General features: G+C 49.0%; 1 protein-coding gene across 3 annotated transcripts in view; it reads right to left on the reverse strand.

Annotated features, from left to right (window-relative positions):
• MEGF11 (multiple EGF like domains 11) overlaps positions 1-13,978 on the reverse strand; it is a 342,902-nt gene that overhangs the window by 64,935 nt on the left and 263,989 nt on the right. For all 3 annotated transcript variants that reach the window (XM_073877220.1, XM_073877221.1, XM_073877219.1), the window contains exons 6-8: positions 9,725-9,971; positions 8,318-8,438; positions 823-959 (exon numbers count right to left, since the gene is read on the reverse strand). In XM_073877220.1, the coding sequence (XP_073733321.1) occupies positions 823-959; positions 8,318-8,438; positions 9,725-9,971 (505 nt within the window). The remainder of the gene's footprint in view (positions 1-822; positions 960-8,317; positions 8,439-9,724; positions 9,972-13,978) is intronic.

A 13,978-nucleotide genomic window follows, 5' to 3' on the forward strand; every position in this document is an offset into this window, starting at 1 on the left:
AATGTTCCTCTTGCCTCGCTTTGTCTGGGCAGAGTAACAAAATCCAGGGCCAGAGATGAAACCTGGATCCCACAGAAGCAGAGAAGGGGTGTGAGAACTTCCGCCCTACCGCTCCTCTCTCTTCTAGAAAAGATGCATATAGTTGAGGCGTAGTTGGGTTCTGTCCGAGACAAATGTCCTCTTCTAGCTCTGAATTCACTCACTATCCAACACACTAGTTGTTGCTTCTCTTCCACAGCACCTACCTGATTGTCATAGCATCCTTCTTCCTGCCTCGGCCAATGTGCGCATACGGGAATTCCTCAGTGATGAGTTCTGTGGGCTATCCGCTCCACAAGGCTGGTTTGATTCCAGGACATTGGAGCCCCTGTTCAGCTATCAGGCCACTAGCCCTCAGAGGATGCAAACTGAGGCCAGTACCCTTTTGGTACAACCCAAATTCGGAGTCAAAATTTAGTTCTAGAAGAAATTATGCAAAATGTGTGAACTAGTGTGCACTCCCAGCTTCTTTGGACTATTGGTGCCATTGCGTCCCTCCAGTAAGGCAGAAAGCAGAGTGGGTGACAGGTGCTCACCTCCCTCTCCTGGTGAGTCAGTGTGAGCGTAGGGCTTGGGTCACTGGGCAGGGGGAGGGGTGTGTGTGTAGCAGACCCAAGGGCCAGGAAGGATGAGTGATGAGTCTTCCTGGCCGGAGGACTCTGAATGCTTCCTGAGAAGGCAGGAAAGCTCGCAGAGGAACGCTGTGGGCTGGCAAACCTCAGCCACTGTCTGCAAGGCGTCTGGGAAAAGGAGCCACACGCCCGGCAAGGACCATAGTCTTACCTGTCCCCCATGTAGCCAGCCGTGCAGTGGCACTGCCCGGTCACGTGATCACACTGCCCTCCGTGGTGGCAAGGACAGTCTTGGCTGCAGTTCTGGCCGAACGTCCCCGGTGGGCAGGGCTGGGCACACACTGCTCCCTGAAGCACAGGAGGTGAGACACACATGATGTCATTCTCTCCTCGAACTGGCACAGCTGGTGTAGCCCCGGGGACCTCCCCATTTCCTCAGTGGGACATCCTCTGCAATCACAGAAGCTTAAGAAGCTGAGCATTGTGGCCCTAAAGCCCCATTTGAGAGATAGGGAGACTGAGGCCCATCGGCTCCTCCGATTATTCAGGACACATTTATTAAGTACCTACTGTATGCCAGGTACTGTGTTAGACACTGGAGAGAGAAAAATATGAGGCAGACTCGATTTGTGAGCTCCCAGTTTACTGGGGAGAGAGGTAAGTGATGCAGATAACTAAAGCACAGTGGCTAAGTGCTCTGGAAAAAAAAGGAGACTCTGGTCTGGAAACACACACTTCATTTCCACTCCTTTCCCAAACCCCGCTAACACAAGAGCAAAGGGGGAAAAGTTATAAGCCTACAAGGACAAAAGGAATGGGAGCAGAGTCCATGCAGGACACGAGATGTCACATGCTGGAAGATCGTAACCTCGGAAGAGCTCAGGAATCAGAGACATCAGGAACCTCTCAGGGTCAGAATGCAGGTATGCTGAAACAGGAGGGCTGTCTGAAAGTGTATAAAAGAGAGAATAAGACCCCAAATCTCTGCCCCTGCTTCAAATAGCCAGGTGACTTGCCCAGTCTGGCAGAAGCCTGGCAGTTGATTTTGAAGAGGTTGGCCCATGTAGGCTTGGACATGAGGATGCCAAGCACGGCTAAACAGGTGCCAGGAGAAACGGGCATCCCGTGCACCTCTGCTTGCTCAGCAACCAGATTGCTGATTCCCACTGGCAAGGTTTTGGAAGATTCTTTTCTGGGGGCACTGAAAAACTCCGGAGGAAAGACCTACAGATCCTGATATTTAAGGGTCCCATCAGTCAACAAGCCTGGCAACTCCCTCTAACCCTGCAGGTTTCCAACCAGCTTTTCTGAGGCTCACTGTAAAACATGAACAGGTGGTGAAGGACGACCAGATAGTTCAAATAAGTCTCCAACAAGACAGATGAAGACCTAAGCAGACAAATACCCAAGTGGAACACAGAGGAAATGGGAACTAAGCAGGGAGGAAAGAAAACTTTTAAAAAGAGAATTAAGAACTTCTATTATAATTAAAATGAATATCTGTATGTAGTTATATGAAATTATTTTATCTATGAAAGAGTGGAGTGCTATAAAAGGGGATATCCAGAGAAAAGCAAAGAGTTTTTGAAAAAAATCTAAAAATAAGATGGCAGAAATTTTAAAATTGCAATAGAAGAGCTGGAAGATGAAGAAATCTCCCACAAAGAAGAATAAAGAAGGGGAAGGAGGGGAGGCACCAAGGAAGGAAATTGTAGGCAAAATATAATAAAATTAGAGGATCCGTCCAGGAGGTCTGATATCTGAGTAACAGAGGATTCCAGACAGCAGAACAGAGAAAATGGAGGCACCTAAATTAAGTGGGAAATATAATAAAAGAAAACTTTCCCAGAATGGAAGATGGAAAGCACTGATCTCTGAATTGAAAAGGTCTCTAGCATATCCAGCATGAAAAGTGAAAAAGACCCATATTAAAGCTTATCACTATAAATTTTTATACTTCTATGGATAAATTTTCCTCAAAGCTTTTAGAAAGTCATATAAAAGGACAGGAACCAAAAGGTATTGGGCTTCTTAATTAGAAGCTAGAAGATAATGGACTAATGCCTTAGAAATTCAGAGGAAAATAGTTTGCAACCTAGAACTCTTTATCCAGCTAAACTAACACTTAAGTGGGGATTCAAAAAAGGCATTTTCAGATTTGAACAGCCTCAAAAAATTTAACTTTCCATGAACTTTCTCAGGAAGCTACTGGAGGATTTTCTTTTCATCAAAAAGAATTATCCAAGAAAAAGAAAGAAATGGGGATGACAACAGAAGAGAGAGGTGAAGGGAATTACAGGGTGGCAGTGAAAGGGAGTCCATAATGACACCAGGAAGCAGGAACTGAAACACACAAAGCTTCAGCATGGGAGTGCGGCCTCAAAGTAAAAAACAGAAACAAAAACCAAACTGAGAGATATCTGATGTGTCTGACCTTATCGAGAGGTCTTTTCAAGTTCTGCCAGAGTGTTTTAGGGATAAACTAGTGATGATACGTAAGTGAGCATATCAACATAAACACTGATTTTGAATTCATTATGTCATGACATTATGAAATCATTAATGTTATCAAAATGATTCAACCAAAAATTGTAAGAAAGTACCACTTGAGAGGGTGGGGGAAGGGTTGCACTTCTCTGTATCTGATCTGAATCTTATTCTATGGTAGGAAGTCAACAGATTCAACAGATGTCTACAATGGAAAAGTCAGGAAATGGCAGTGAAATATGTGGTGCAGAAATATGGACGAAATGCCAGAAGAAACACAAAATGCGAACAAACCTGCCTTTCTGGAGTGGGATTTGTGAGTCAGTCGGAGAACTATTTTCCCCTCCGTCCAGTACTAGCCTTGTGGGATTAGATAACTTTAAACATTATATCTACGAGTCTTAGGTCTTTATTAAACAGGAATTGGAGGTGGCTGCCCTTCCAGCTGCTCCCACACCAGAGACAGTCATTTCTCTTATGGAGACCGAGGGTTCTCCCACAATTCATTAATCAATTAGTTCAACACACAGTTATTAAGCACCAATAACTGCCAACCCAGAGGAAGCTAGTTTGCTTAGGGAAATGCTGCCAGAACTAACTCATTTTTCAATATCCTCCAGTTTACTGTAATGAATTAAGGGGGAGAACTTTTAGCTCAGATTTCTCTTCCGCACATGGGGTAGAGGTGGGACAGGGGAAGGGGGATTGAAGGGGCAGAGGCAGCAGCTGATGACAGCAAGATGAGTGTGTATGTGAGGAGAGGGGCAGGGAAAAGCCACAGAGGAAGGGGGCCTCTTCCTCCTGGAGGCGGTAGGGGTTCCCCACAGAGGCCTGCCTTCCTCAGTGCACCCCACAAGCTTCTGAGACATGACCAGGGCCCCCTGAGGAGGCCAGTAGGGAAGCTTGGTGCACAGAGTACTTCCTTCCAACATTTCCTGAGGAAATCAAGCATCCTGGAGGCTTTTCGGACGGGTGGGCAAGCACCTCCTTAAGCCCCGGCTCAATGTTTCCCAACTGCAGGCACCCAGGTGCCTGAATCCCTGGGCTCCTCCTTGGGCTTGAGCTCCTACAGCCTGAAGGAATTCAATACCTTGGAAGGCCTGCTGCTTGGTGTGGTTGGCAGAACACTGGACTCAAAGTCAGCACTTAGGTTCAAGTCCCAGCTCTGCCTCCTCCCAGATGGCTGAGCTAGGACGAGCCCTATGATTGTTCTGAGCCTCAGTTTCCTCACCTATAAAATGGGAGTCATAACTCCCGGTCTCCAAGGTGGTTGTGGAGGTTAAGTGAGGTTGGAGATGGGATGGAACCTAGTATAGTGTCCTAAAGAGCAGTTCCTTAATTAATATTAATTCCACCTAAGGGGACACCCAATGTTGCACGTCATAGGGGCCCAGGACCAGCAGAGCCTTGAAAGAGTGGGAGAACCTTAACTAGTAATACTGCTGGTGGAAGAACAGGCGTTGGGGGTTGGGTGGGGGGAGAGAGCAGGCAGCAAAGTGTCAGCTTAAGAGAAGAGGTAATAAAGTTAAAATGAGGCCATTAAGGTGGGCCCTAATCTAATCTGGTGGGTATCCTTGTAAGAAGAGATTAGGACACAGACATGCTCAGAGGGAAGACCCTGTGAAGACACAGGGAGAAAGCAGCCAACTACAAGCTAAGGCAGGAGGCCTCAGAAGGATGCAACCCTGCCAACGCCTTGATCTTGGACTTCTAGCCTTAAGAACTGTGAGAAAAGACAGTACCCCAGTCTCTGCTACTTTGTTACAACAGCCCCAGCACACTAACACACCTGCTCTATGGTCAAGTAGAGGGCACATCTCCAACTGTGGCGGGACCTTGGGCACTGTGGCATCCAGAAGGTTGGAGATGAGCGGAGGCAATAGTCTCCCTCCTCTCAGAACTGGTTAGACCAGGGGCGCCTGGGCGGCTCAGTCGTTAAGCATCTGCCTTCAGCTCAGGTCATAATCCCAGAGTCCTGGGATCAAGTCCCGCATCGGGCTCCCTGCTCCTTGGGAGCCTGCTTCTCCCTCTGCTTCTCTCTCTCTCTCTCTCTCCCTCTGTCTCTCATGAATAAATAAATAAAATCTTAAAAAAAAAAATAAAGAACTGGTTAGACCAAATGGTTTGTCAAAATCTGAAAACCAGCCACTCTTTAAGAGGACCATGGCTAAATGGAACAAAATGATAAAAGGACTTAGGCAAGGTCACATCGATTCTCCCAGAGAAGGGACCACTCAGCCTCTCAACCACCGTCCCAGGTTGCATGATGCTCTCAATTGTCAGTGACCAAAGGCTGCTGTGGGTGCTGAGGAAATGGTCCAGGTACCGGCCAGGGCGTGGGTCTCTACAAATCATCCTTCCTAAACCTGAGCATCTGTAATTTTGCAGCCTCAGCTCCAAAGGCCAATCTCTGGCCCTCTGGGACACCTGGTCCTAGTTCCCAGCACCTCAGCCCCATCTCTCCTCAGGCCTGTTGTTTCGTGTGTGTGTGTGTGTGTGTGTGTGTGTGTGTGTGTGTGAGAGAGAGAGAGAGAGAGAGAGAGAGAATACACTATATCCAGTATCCACCATCAGACTGGGGACTCCTAATGGGGCCCGATCACATCTCTTACCTCCCCTTCTGTCTGCAGTGCCCACTCTCATTCAACTACTCACACCTGCTTTCTCTCCTCTGAACAGTGAAAGAAAAAGAGTAATTTCCCAGGCCCTTTGCAAAGGCCCTCCTGGAATGAGCTAATGACAGCTAGGCAAGTGGAGTGTCCTACAGGCATACTTAGAGCCTGGTGGCCAGGAATCTCCGAGGAGGGGCCTGGAGGGCCAGAGATCCCACTTACATTGGGGCTCTTCTCTAGCTCTGCACCAGGCCTCAGTCTTCTGGGGAGCCGCACTGTGTGACCCAGCAACTATATTCTTTAGATCTCTGAGTGTGGCGGAAGCCACCTGGGCCCATCGAGAAAGTGAGGTCTTGGAGGATGATCAAGGCAGGACCCTTCTGCCCATCACCCTCTTCTGGGCCCCAGGCCCCCCTGGGAGGGGCCTCAGGGCTGAGCCACAGCTTCATTCCACTGTGACTCTGCATGAATGAGGGGTATTAATAATTCATACAAATCTGCAAGTTAAATGCTATGTCAAAAATAGAAACGCAATTGTCTACAATAAAATTAAAAACGTAAAGTCTCCAAATCCAAAGGCTTCTATTGCCAGAGCTTCCTGTCATCAGGAAGAACAAACCTCTCATGTGTTGGGGAGAAAAAGAAATTCCTCCATGTGTTGGCCTCCTCCCTTCCCCTCCTATGACCACTGGCCTCCATCGGTCTCTCCACAGAGGCCTTTACAGGGGCAGGGCCTGCCTGTGGCCCATTCTCCTCCTACCTCGCCCAGAGCCACCCTCACTGCCTGCTGCTAGGCCTCCAAGGACCCAGTCTGTGGGTGGTGGAATTCTGGAAGCTGGCTGGAGATAAGAGGGTCTTTCCAGAGAGTGGTTCAGGGTGGGAGAAATGGGCAGGTGTGGGAGAGGCAGCCATAGCACCCTTTGTCCTCAGACACTAAGGGCTGGGTTTTAGGAGTCCAGAGTCAGGACACCTAGATACTAGCCCACCTTCCCCTTAACCAGCAGCGTGGCCTTGGGCAGGTTACTCAGCCTCTCTGGGCCTCAGCTTCTTCATCTGAGAAAGGGACATCTTGATGGACCAGTGGTGTTCAAACTCTAAACTCTGGGAGACCCCGTTTTTATGTGAAATTTTACCTAGAACCTCCATATAGAAAGTAGATTCAAATGGAGAAGAGGGGGAGAGTGGGACCGAGAGCCCTAATTATCAGGCTTCTCACCCTCACCCCAAGAAACCCTAGGGTTTCTGTGAAACACAGAAGGAAATCCTATAGTCTCGATCAATTATTTCCGAATGCAGACAAGCAGACAGGGTTGGCTGCCTCAGAATCATCTGGGGAGCTTATTAAAGATAGAGATCCAGGCCCCAGAAGGTTCCTGGTAGGGCCTGGGAATGTGTACTTAAGGTCCCTGCCCCCAGGAACTCTGTGCAGCCAGGTTTGGACACTGCTACACCAAATCATCCCCTGGTCCCTTCCTGCTCTAGAAAATCCTGGCACATGTGTGCCTCAGTGGGCCCTGCAGGCGTCCCCCCTGCCTGCTCCCCATGACCTCTGCCTTCACAGCCTCCTGAAATATCCTGCTCTGCTCAGCAACCCTGTCCTCTCCAGCTTTGCAAAGTCTCAGGCCCCAAGGGAGGCAGCCAGCTGGGGCACCCAGCTTCCCCTGAAACAGGGGCTGTTCCTGGAGAGCTGGAGGCAGAACACAGCCCAGGGAAGTCAGCCTTAGTCACTTGCTGCTCCTGAGAAGCTTGGGTCTTTGGTGGGGGAAGGGAACGCGTTGGCTAAAAAGGAGGCTTGTGCATTGTCTGTGGGATCCAGGGATATAACACAAGCAATTATAAAGGACTTCAGAGTTTGCAAGGCACTTTGGACATGCACTGCCTCATGTGAGCCTTTTGCCAAGCATGGCAGTTACCAAGGGCAGGGCTTGACTAGTGTTGTATCAGTTCTGCTTACAGAGGGGGAAACAGAGACCAGAGTAACTGAGTACTTTTTTCAGTGTCAACACTGGATGTAGCACCTGAATTTAGGCCTGTGAGGTTATAATTCCCATCCCCCTTTTCCAATGTAGTGGTTCCCAGACACAAGACCTGGACTGGGGGAGGCTGCATAGAATCACCTGGAGCACATGTTAAAATAGATTCTGGGCCCACAGAACCAGGATGTGTGCATGAGAGAGCAGGGAATGGAGGCTCGGTATCGGAAGTTCTAGAACCTCGGGGGATCCATACGCTGCCATCTTCTCTCCTCCTCCCGCCTGCTCCCCTGCCCTTACTCCACACCCTTTCTGCCACGTCTGGCCCAGAGTCCATGGCAGCTCAGGTGAGTACCTATGCCCAAGGACAGAGCTGATCTAGATTTCCACTCCTTTGAGCATGAGGGACAACAGGCTCAGAGAGGTTAAGTAACTTGCCATCAGTTCACACAGCCCTTAGTATGCAGACGTGATTCAAAGTTGTGTCCACTGGCAGTGTCTAGTGATGCCCATGACCACAGACAGGAGGGAGGGTTTTCAGGGTGGGAGAGGAATTTAGCGCCCCCAAGGTGTGTGAGTGAGGGATGCTCATCCCTCTTACAGGGTCCCACCCAGGTCCTGTGGGCCCACCTACCGTCCAGCCTGGGGGGCAGGCACATTCTCCTGTGATGTGGTGGCAGGTGCCCCCATTCTGGCAGGGACAGCGCAGCTCACAGTGAGCCCCATGGCTCCCAGGGGGGCACAGCTCCTCACAGCTGCATGGGGAAGCAGAGGTGTTAGACATGGCAGCATTCGGTCAGACGGCAGGGCCCCAGGACTCCCTAGGAATTAGTGAGTTCACCATCAGCATGAACTGGGCTGCGGTTAGCTGAAATGCAGTCCTGCTTCCCGCCAGAAGGGGGAAACAGGGCTCGGATATAATGAACTGGAATGTTGAGTGCTTGGGCCAGTACCGGTGGGATGACTTGCGTGCTTAGAGTGTAAAGAAGAGCATTCTTCTGGGGAGGGAGGCTTCCGGAAGAGGAAGACATTTTATTTGGGTCCTGAGGGTGAAGTTAGTTTCACTGGGAGAAGGGAAGGGCATGCCAGGCAAAAGGAACAGCATGAGTAGAGGCACTGAAAAGCGGTTATCTATCCAGCTTTTAAGAATCCACCTAGATTCTTAAAGATTCAGGGAGAGGGAGTAACTGGGGCCTGCCCCACTTCCAGGCTCTGGAAGGTTCTCAGCTATCATAACAGTCTCTCGTGCACTGCTGAGGTATGAGGGAGGATTTGCACATGATCTTGGCCTTGAGCCTTAGGGCAATGGCCCCGGCCTCTAGCTGGAGCTGGCCCTGGAGCTGGCCAGACATCGGGGCAGGAAACATCCTCAATCAAGGATGTGTTCCTGGCCAGTGTCCTTGGGTGCCCTCTCGGGATCTAGGGCTATTGGGAGGCCACTGAACCTTCAACCAGGTGGGGAGGAGAACTTCAATCTTGCCTCTCAGGGAGTCTCAATTAAGCAGTCGTGGTGGCCCCTGTCAGTACAGACTCCAGAAAACTGGAGTGAGGGGCTGTTGGGGTCTGAGGGGAGAAGATGAGGGAGAGGAACAGGCACAGTAAATTCCCCGAATCTATGCATGATACCTGCCCAGGGCCCTCACCCACCTCTTTCTCAAATGGCCTCAAGAGGTCAGGACCCAGGTGAGGGGCGGCATTTGGGTTATGATCGGAGAATGCCAAGCTAAGGTCTGGGGCCCCGGACAGGAAGGTGGAGGAGTTTAATGAACTCCCCGGGCCATGCTTGGTTTCAGCTGGCACCAGTCACCCTGGGGCCTGGGTGGGAGGGACCTAAGACCTGCGTGGGAGACGCCTGGGTATTAAACCTCTGTTGGACTTGGAGTCACAGCGCCGGATATCCGACAGCCAGAACTGCCTTGAACTTCCTTCTGCGGCGACCACCTGCCTCCCCAGTCAGGCGCCAGTGGCGGACTGCGCAGCTGCGGGAGGGGGCGGCCCCGCCCCGCCCCTCGGCCCCCGCCCCCCGGGGGGCAGTACTCACTAGACTCCGGTGTAGCCCGGGGCGCAGAGGCACTGGCCGGTGCGGGGATCGCAGCTGGCTCCGTGGCGGCACTGGCACGGCAGCTGGCAGCCCTTGCCGTGGGTGCCGGGCGCGCAGAGCTCCTCGCAGCGCCAGCCGCGGAAGCCGGCGGCACACACGCAGGCGCCCGTGATGGGGTTGCACAGGGCTCCATTCTGGCACTGGCACCGGTTGCTGCAGTGGGGGCCCCAGTGGTCGCTGTCACAGCCTGCAAGACAGGAGCCGGTCAGGGCTGAGGGAGGGCCCTGAGGGGCTCTCCTTGGGATGGTGGCCAGCACCGGTGCCCCAACGGCGGCCTTCCTATCTCTGCATTGCTCTCTCCTGGAGAGGAGGCAGCAAGGGCCGTTTGGGCGGAAGCTTTGGTGCCTCATAACCTCCACCGGCTCTTCACTAAGTGACTCCAAATATTATACAAGCTAAGAAGACTGTTTCTTCAAAGCATCTCCTGGTCAGAGCCATCCCATTCCAACCAGTGCTTCCCTGAAGCCCCTCCCCTGGACTGAAATTCTGGAACCATAAACTGTTCACCTCCCTCTGGCTTTTCTAAATTCTTCTTGGTTGGCTGACTCTTTCTCTCAGCCAGGCTGTTTCTCTCCTGGTTTGCCAGCCCTCTTTTCTGTGACCCTACTCACCCCCTCCCTTTCTTGGTGCTTCCCCAGCCCAGCCCTGTCTTCCTAAAACTCATTAGTTTTCTCACCTCCTGTACCTCAGTTTCAGTGAACCTGTCTTCTACCTCCTTGCACCTCCCCTGGCTGACCCTATCTCCCTGTCACCCTTCCCATCTCTCTCTCTGCTGCTTCTCCCTTTCAGTAATGCCTACCCTCCCCGCCAACCCCGCCGCTCTACCCTCCCTCCCTGGTTGCTTCATTTTCAGTTCAATTTCTTTACTTTCCAAAGCCAACTTCAGAAGGACCAGGAAAAAGTAATGTTTCCCTGGGAGGGGACAGAGAGACTTCAGGATCTTTATATGTAATTAAATGTTTCAAAGAGCACTATCTGAGCCAGCTTTGCAGAAATTTCCACAGCTGTGAAAAGGGCCTGAACGGCAGAGCCCCAGGTAGGTCACCCAGCCTGCATCCACCTCCCACTCTGACCCTCATCTGGTGCATACAGGACTACAGGACACACAATAAGAAGGTGTCCTCAAACCATAGCCTCATCCACTTGAATCCTAGAGTATGGTGGATGTGGAGTTCAAGCATGGACATGGACAAGCACAAATAATGTTCTAGGAGAAGTTCAATGGAAAGATTGCTCCCAGCTAAGGAGACCAGGCAAGACTTCCTAGAGAGAGGGATCTGAAGTGGGCTGTCTCACTTGTCTGCCTATCAGAGTGACCAACTGTCCCAGTTTCAGCACTAAAATCCCACATTCTGAGAAATCCCTCAGTCTTGAGCAAACTGGAATGGCTAGACATCCTACCTCCCAAAGACGAGGAGATGATCAGTTGACTTTTGTGCTCCAGTGATTCTAGGGTTGAGACACCCAGGGAGGAAGGAGGCAGTTGAGTGGGATTGGAGAAGGTGTCACTGGGCAGACTCGGTATGAACAAAAAGATGGGGGCACTCGAGTGTTGGGCAGGTACAAGAGCACAAGGTTCTAGTGAGGCCAGTGAGTACATGGGAACTTTGGCATGATGCAGGCATTGATGGAGGAATCACTCCAGCAGCCCCACAAACTCCCCTGTACATATCTGCCACATGCTGATCAAGGGCAAGTGGTCAATGTCATGGAGCCTGATTATCATCCCTTAGTAGATGGAGCCAGCCTAGGCCCAAATCCCAATTACCCTATCTTGCTTTATTCCTTCTTCATCTGTGCCCCAAATATTCACATTTACAAACTGAGCTGCCGGATTATGAGTAAGTCTCACCCTGCATTTTCTACCTGGTACTATAGTGAGTGAGGCAAAATCAAGTCCAGTAGCCAAAAGCAATCTTGAGAAATAAGAACGAGGCTGGAGGCATCATGCTTCCTGATTTCAAACTGTAGTACAAAGCTATAGTAATCAAAACAGTATGGTATTGGCATAAAACAGACACATGGATCAACAGAACAGAGAGCCTAGAAATAAACCCATGCATATACAGTCATTTAATTTATGACAAAGGAGTCAAGAATATACAGTGGGGAAAGGACATCATAAATGATGTCAGGAAAACTGGACAGCCACTTATAAAAGAATGAAACTTGACCACTATCTTACATCATACACAAACATTAACTCAAAATGGAGTTAAGACCAAAGTGTAAGACCCAAAACCATTAAATTCCTAGAAGAAAACATAGGTGATAAGCTCTTGACATAGGTCTTGTGCTGATTTTCTGGATTTGACACAAGCAAAGGCAACAAAAGCAAAAATAAACTACATCAAACTAAAAAGCTTCTGCACAGCAAGGAAAACCATCAACAAAATGAAAAGGCAGCCTACTGAATGGGAGAACACATCTACAATTCATGTAACTGACAAGAGGTTAATATTCAAAATATATAAAGAACTCAAACTCAATAGCAAAAAAACCCAAACAATCCAATTAAAAAATGGACAGAGGGTCTGAATAGACATTTTTACAATGAAGACATACAAGTGGCCAATAGGCACATGAAAAGGTGCTCAACATCACTAATCATCAGGGAAATGCAAATCAAAACCACAATGAGATATCACCTCACATCCGTTAGGATGGCTAGTATCAAAAGAAGAAATAACATATGTTGGCAAAGATGTGGAGGAAAGGGAACCCTCATTCATTGGCATGGGAATGTAAATTAGTACAGCCACTATGGAAAACAGTATGGAGGCTCCTCAAAAAATTACAAATAGAACTATCATATGATCCAGTAATTCCACCTCTGAGTATTTATCCAAAGGAAATAAAAACACTAACTCGAAAAGCTATCTGCACCCCCATGGTCACTGCAGCATTGTTTACAATAGCCAAGACATGGAAGCAACCTAACTGTCCACTGATGGATGGATGGATAAAGAAGATGTGGTACACACACACACACACACACACACAATGGAATATTATTCAGCCACAAAAGGAAGGAAATCCTGTCATTTGTGACAACATGGATGGACCTTGAGGGCATTATGCTAAATGAACTAAGTCAGACAGAGAAAGACAAATACCATGTGATTTCACTTATCTGGAATCTAAAAAACAAAGAAACAGACAAGAACCAGACTCATAGATGCAAAGAAGAGATTGGTGGTTACCCAAGGTGGGGCATAGGAAGTGGGTGAAATGGTGCAGGTGGTCAGAAGGTACAAAGTTCTAGTTGTAAAATAAAGAAGCCATGGGGATGTAATGTGCAGCATGGTGACTCTAGTTAATAATGCTGTATAATTAATAATACATAAAAGTTGCTAAGAGGAGATCTTAAAGTTTCTCATCACAAGAAAAAAATGTGTAATTATGTATGGTGATAGATATTAACTAGACTTCTGGTGATCATTTCACAATGTATATAAATGTGGAGTCAATATGTTATATACCTGAAACTAATATATCAATTATATCTCAATTAAAAAATCAAGTCCAGTTATAGTTACAACCTCCACCCACAGTGGAAGAAGTTCATGGGACTGAGAGTAATGGAGTACCCAGCAGTCGGTGTCCCCCACCTCACCCACCCTCTGGGACATATATCAGCAAGTGGAAAGACTAGCTGAATTACCTCCTATACCATTTTCTACCTCTTTTTGTTGCCAAGCACACATAGTTGAATTCCTATAAATTTAATGTGTATATGATGTGACTCCATTGTAATGATAATGACAACCCCATTTTAAATGTTCACTTGTGACATTTAAAACCCTGTAAGTCAGGTTTTATTACTCTCCATTTTACAGATGGGAAATAAAGGGTCAGAGGGGTTAAGTGACGGTCCAAGGTTATAGACAAGGGTGGGCTCCGGTCTGGCTCCAGCAGTCTCTACTGCTGGTAAATGGGACACTTTCTGAATGACGATTCTGAGGACAGAAACTCTGAGGTGCCATTGGGCAGAAGGCGGCAGTTGCAAAGCGCGAGTGCAGAGATACCACGGAGGCTAGCCACTTCCTCTCTGTTCGTCACTGGGGACAACCCCAGCATCCAGAACAATGATTCCCTTCATTGTTAGGGCCATAGTTACTGCCCTCAGACCTTGACTCTGGAGGAAACTGTTAGAGTCCAAAGCCAGTTGGTCCTTGGTGCATCCCAGGGCAT

The sequence above is a fragment of the Callorhinus ursinus genome, unplaced genomic scaffold (assembly GCF_003265705.2).
Source record: "Callorhinus ursinus isolate GAN/ISIS: 27379988/994484 unplaced genomic scaffold, GSC_fseal_2.0 scaffold25, whole genome shotgun sequence".
NCBI lineage: Eukaryota > Metazoa > Chordata > Mammalia > Carnivora > Otariidae > Callorhinus > Callorhinus ursinus.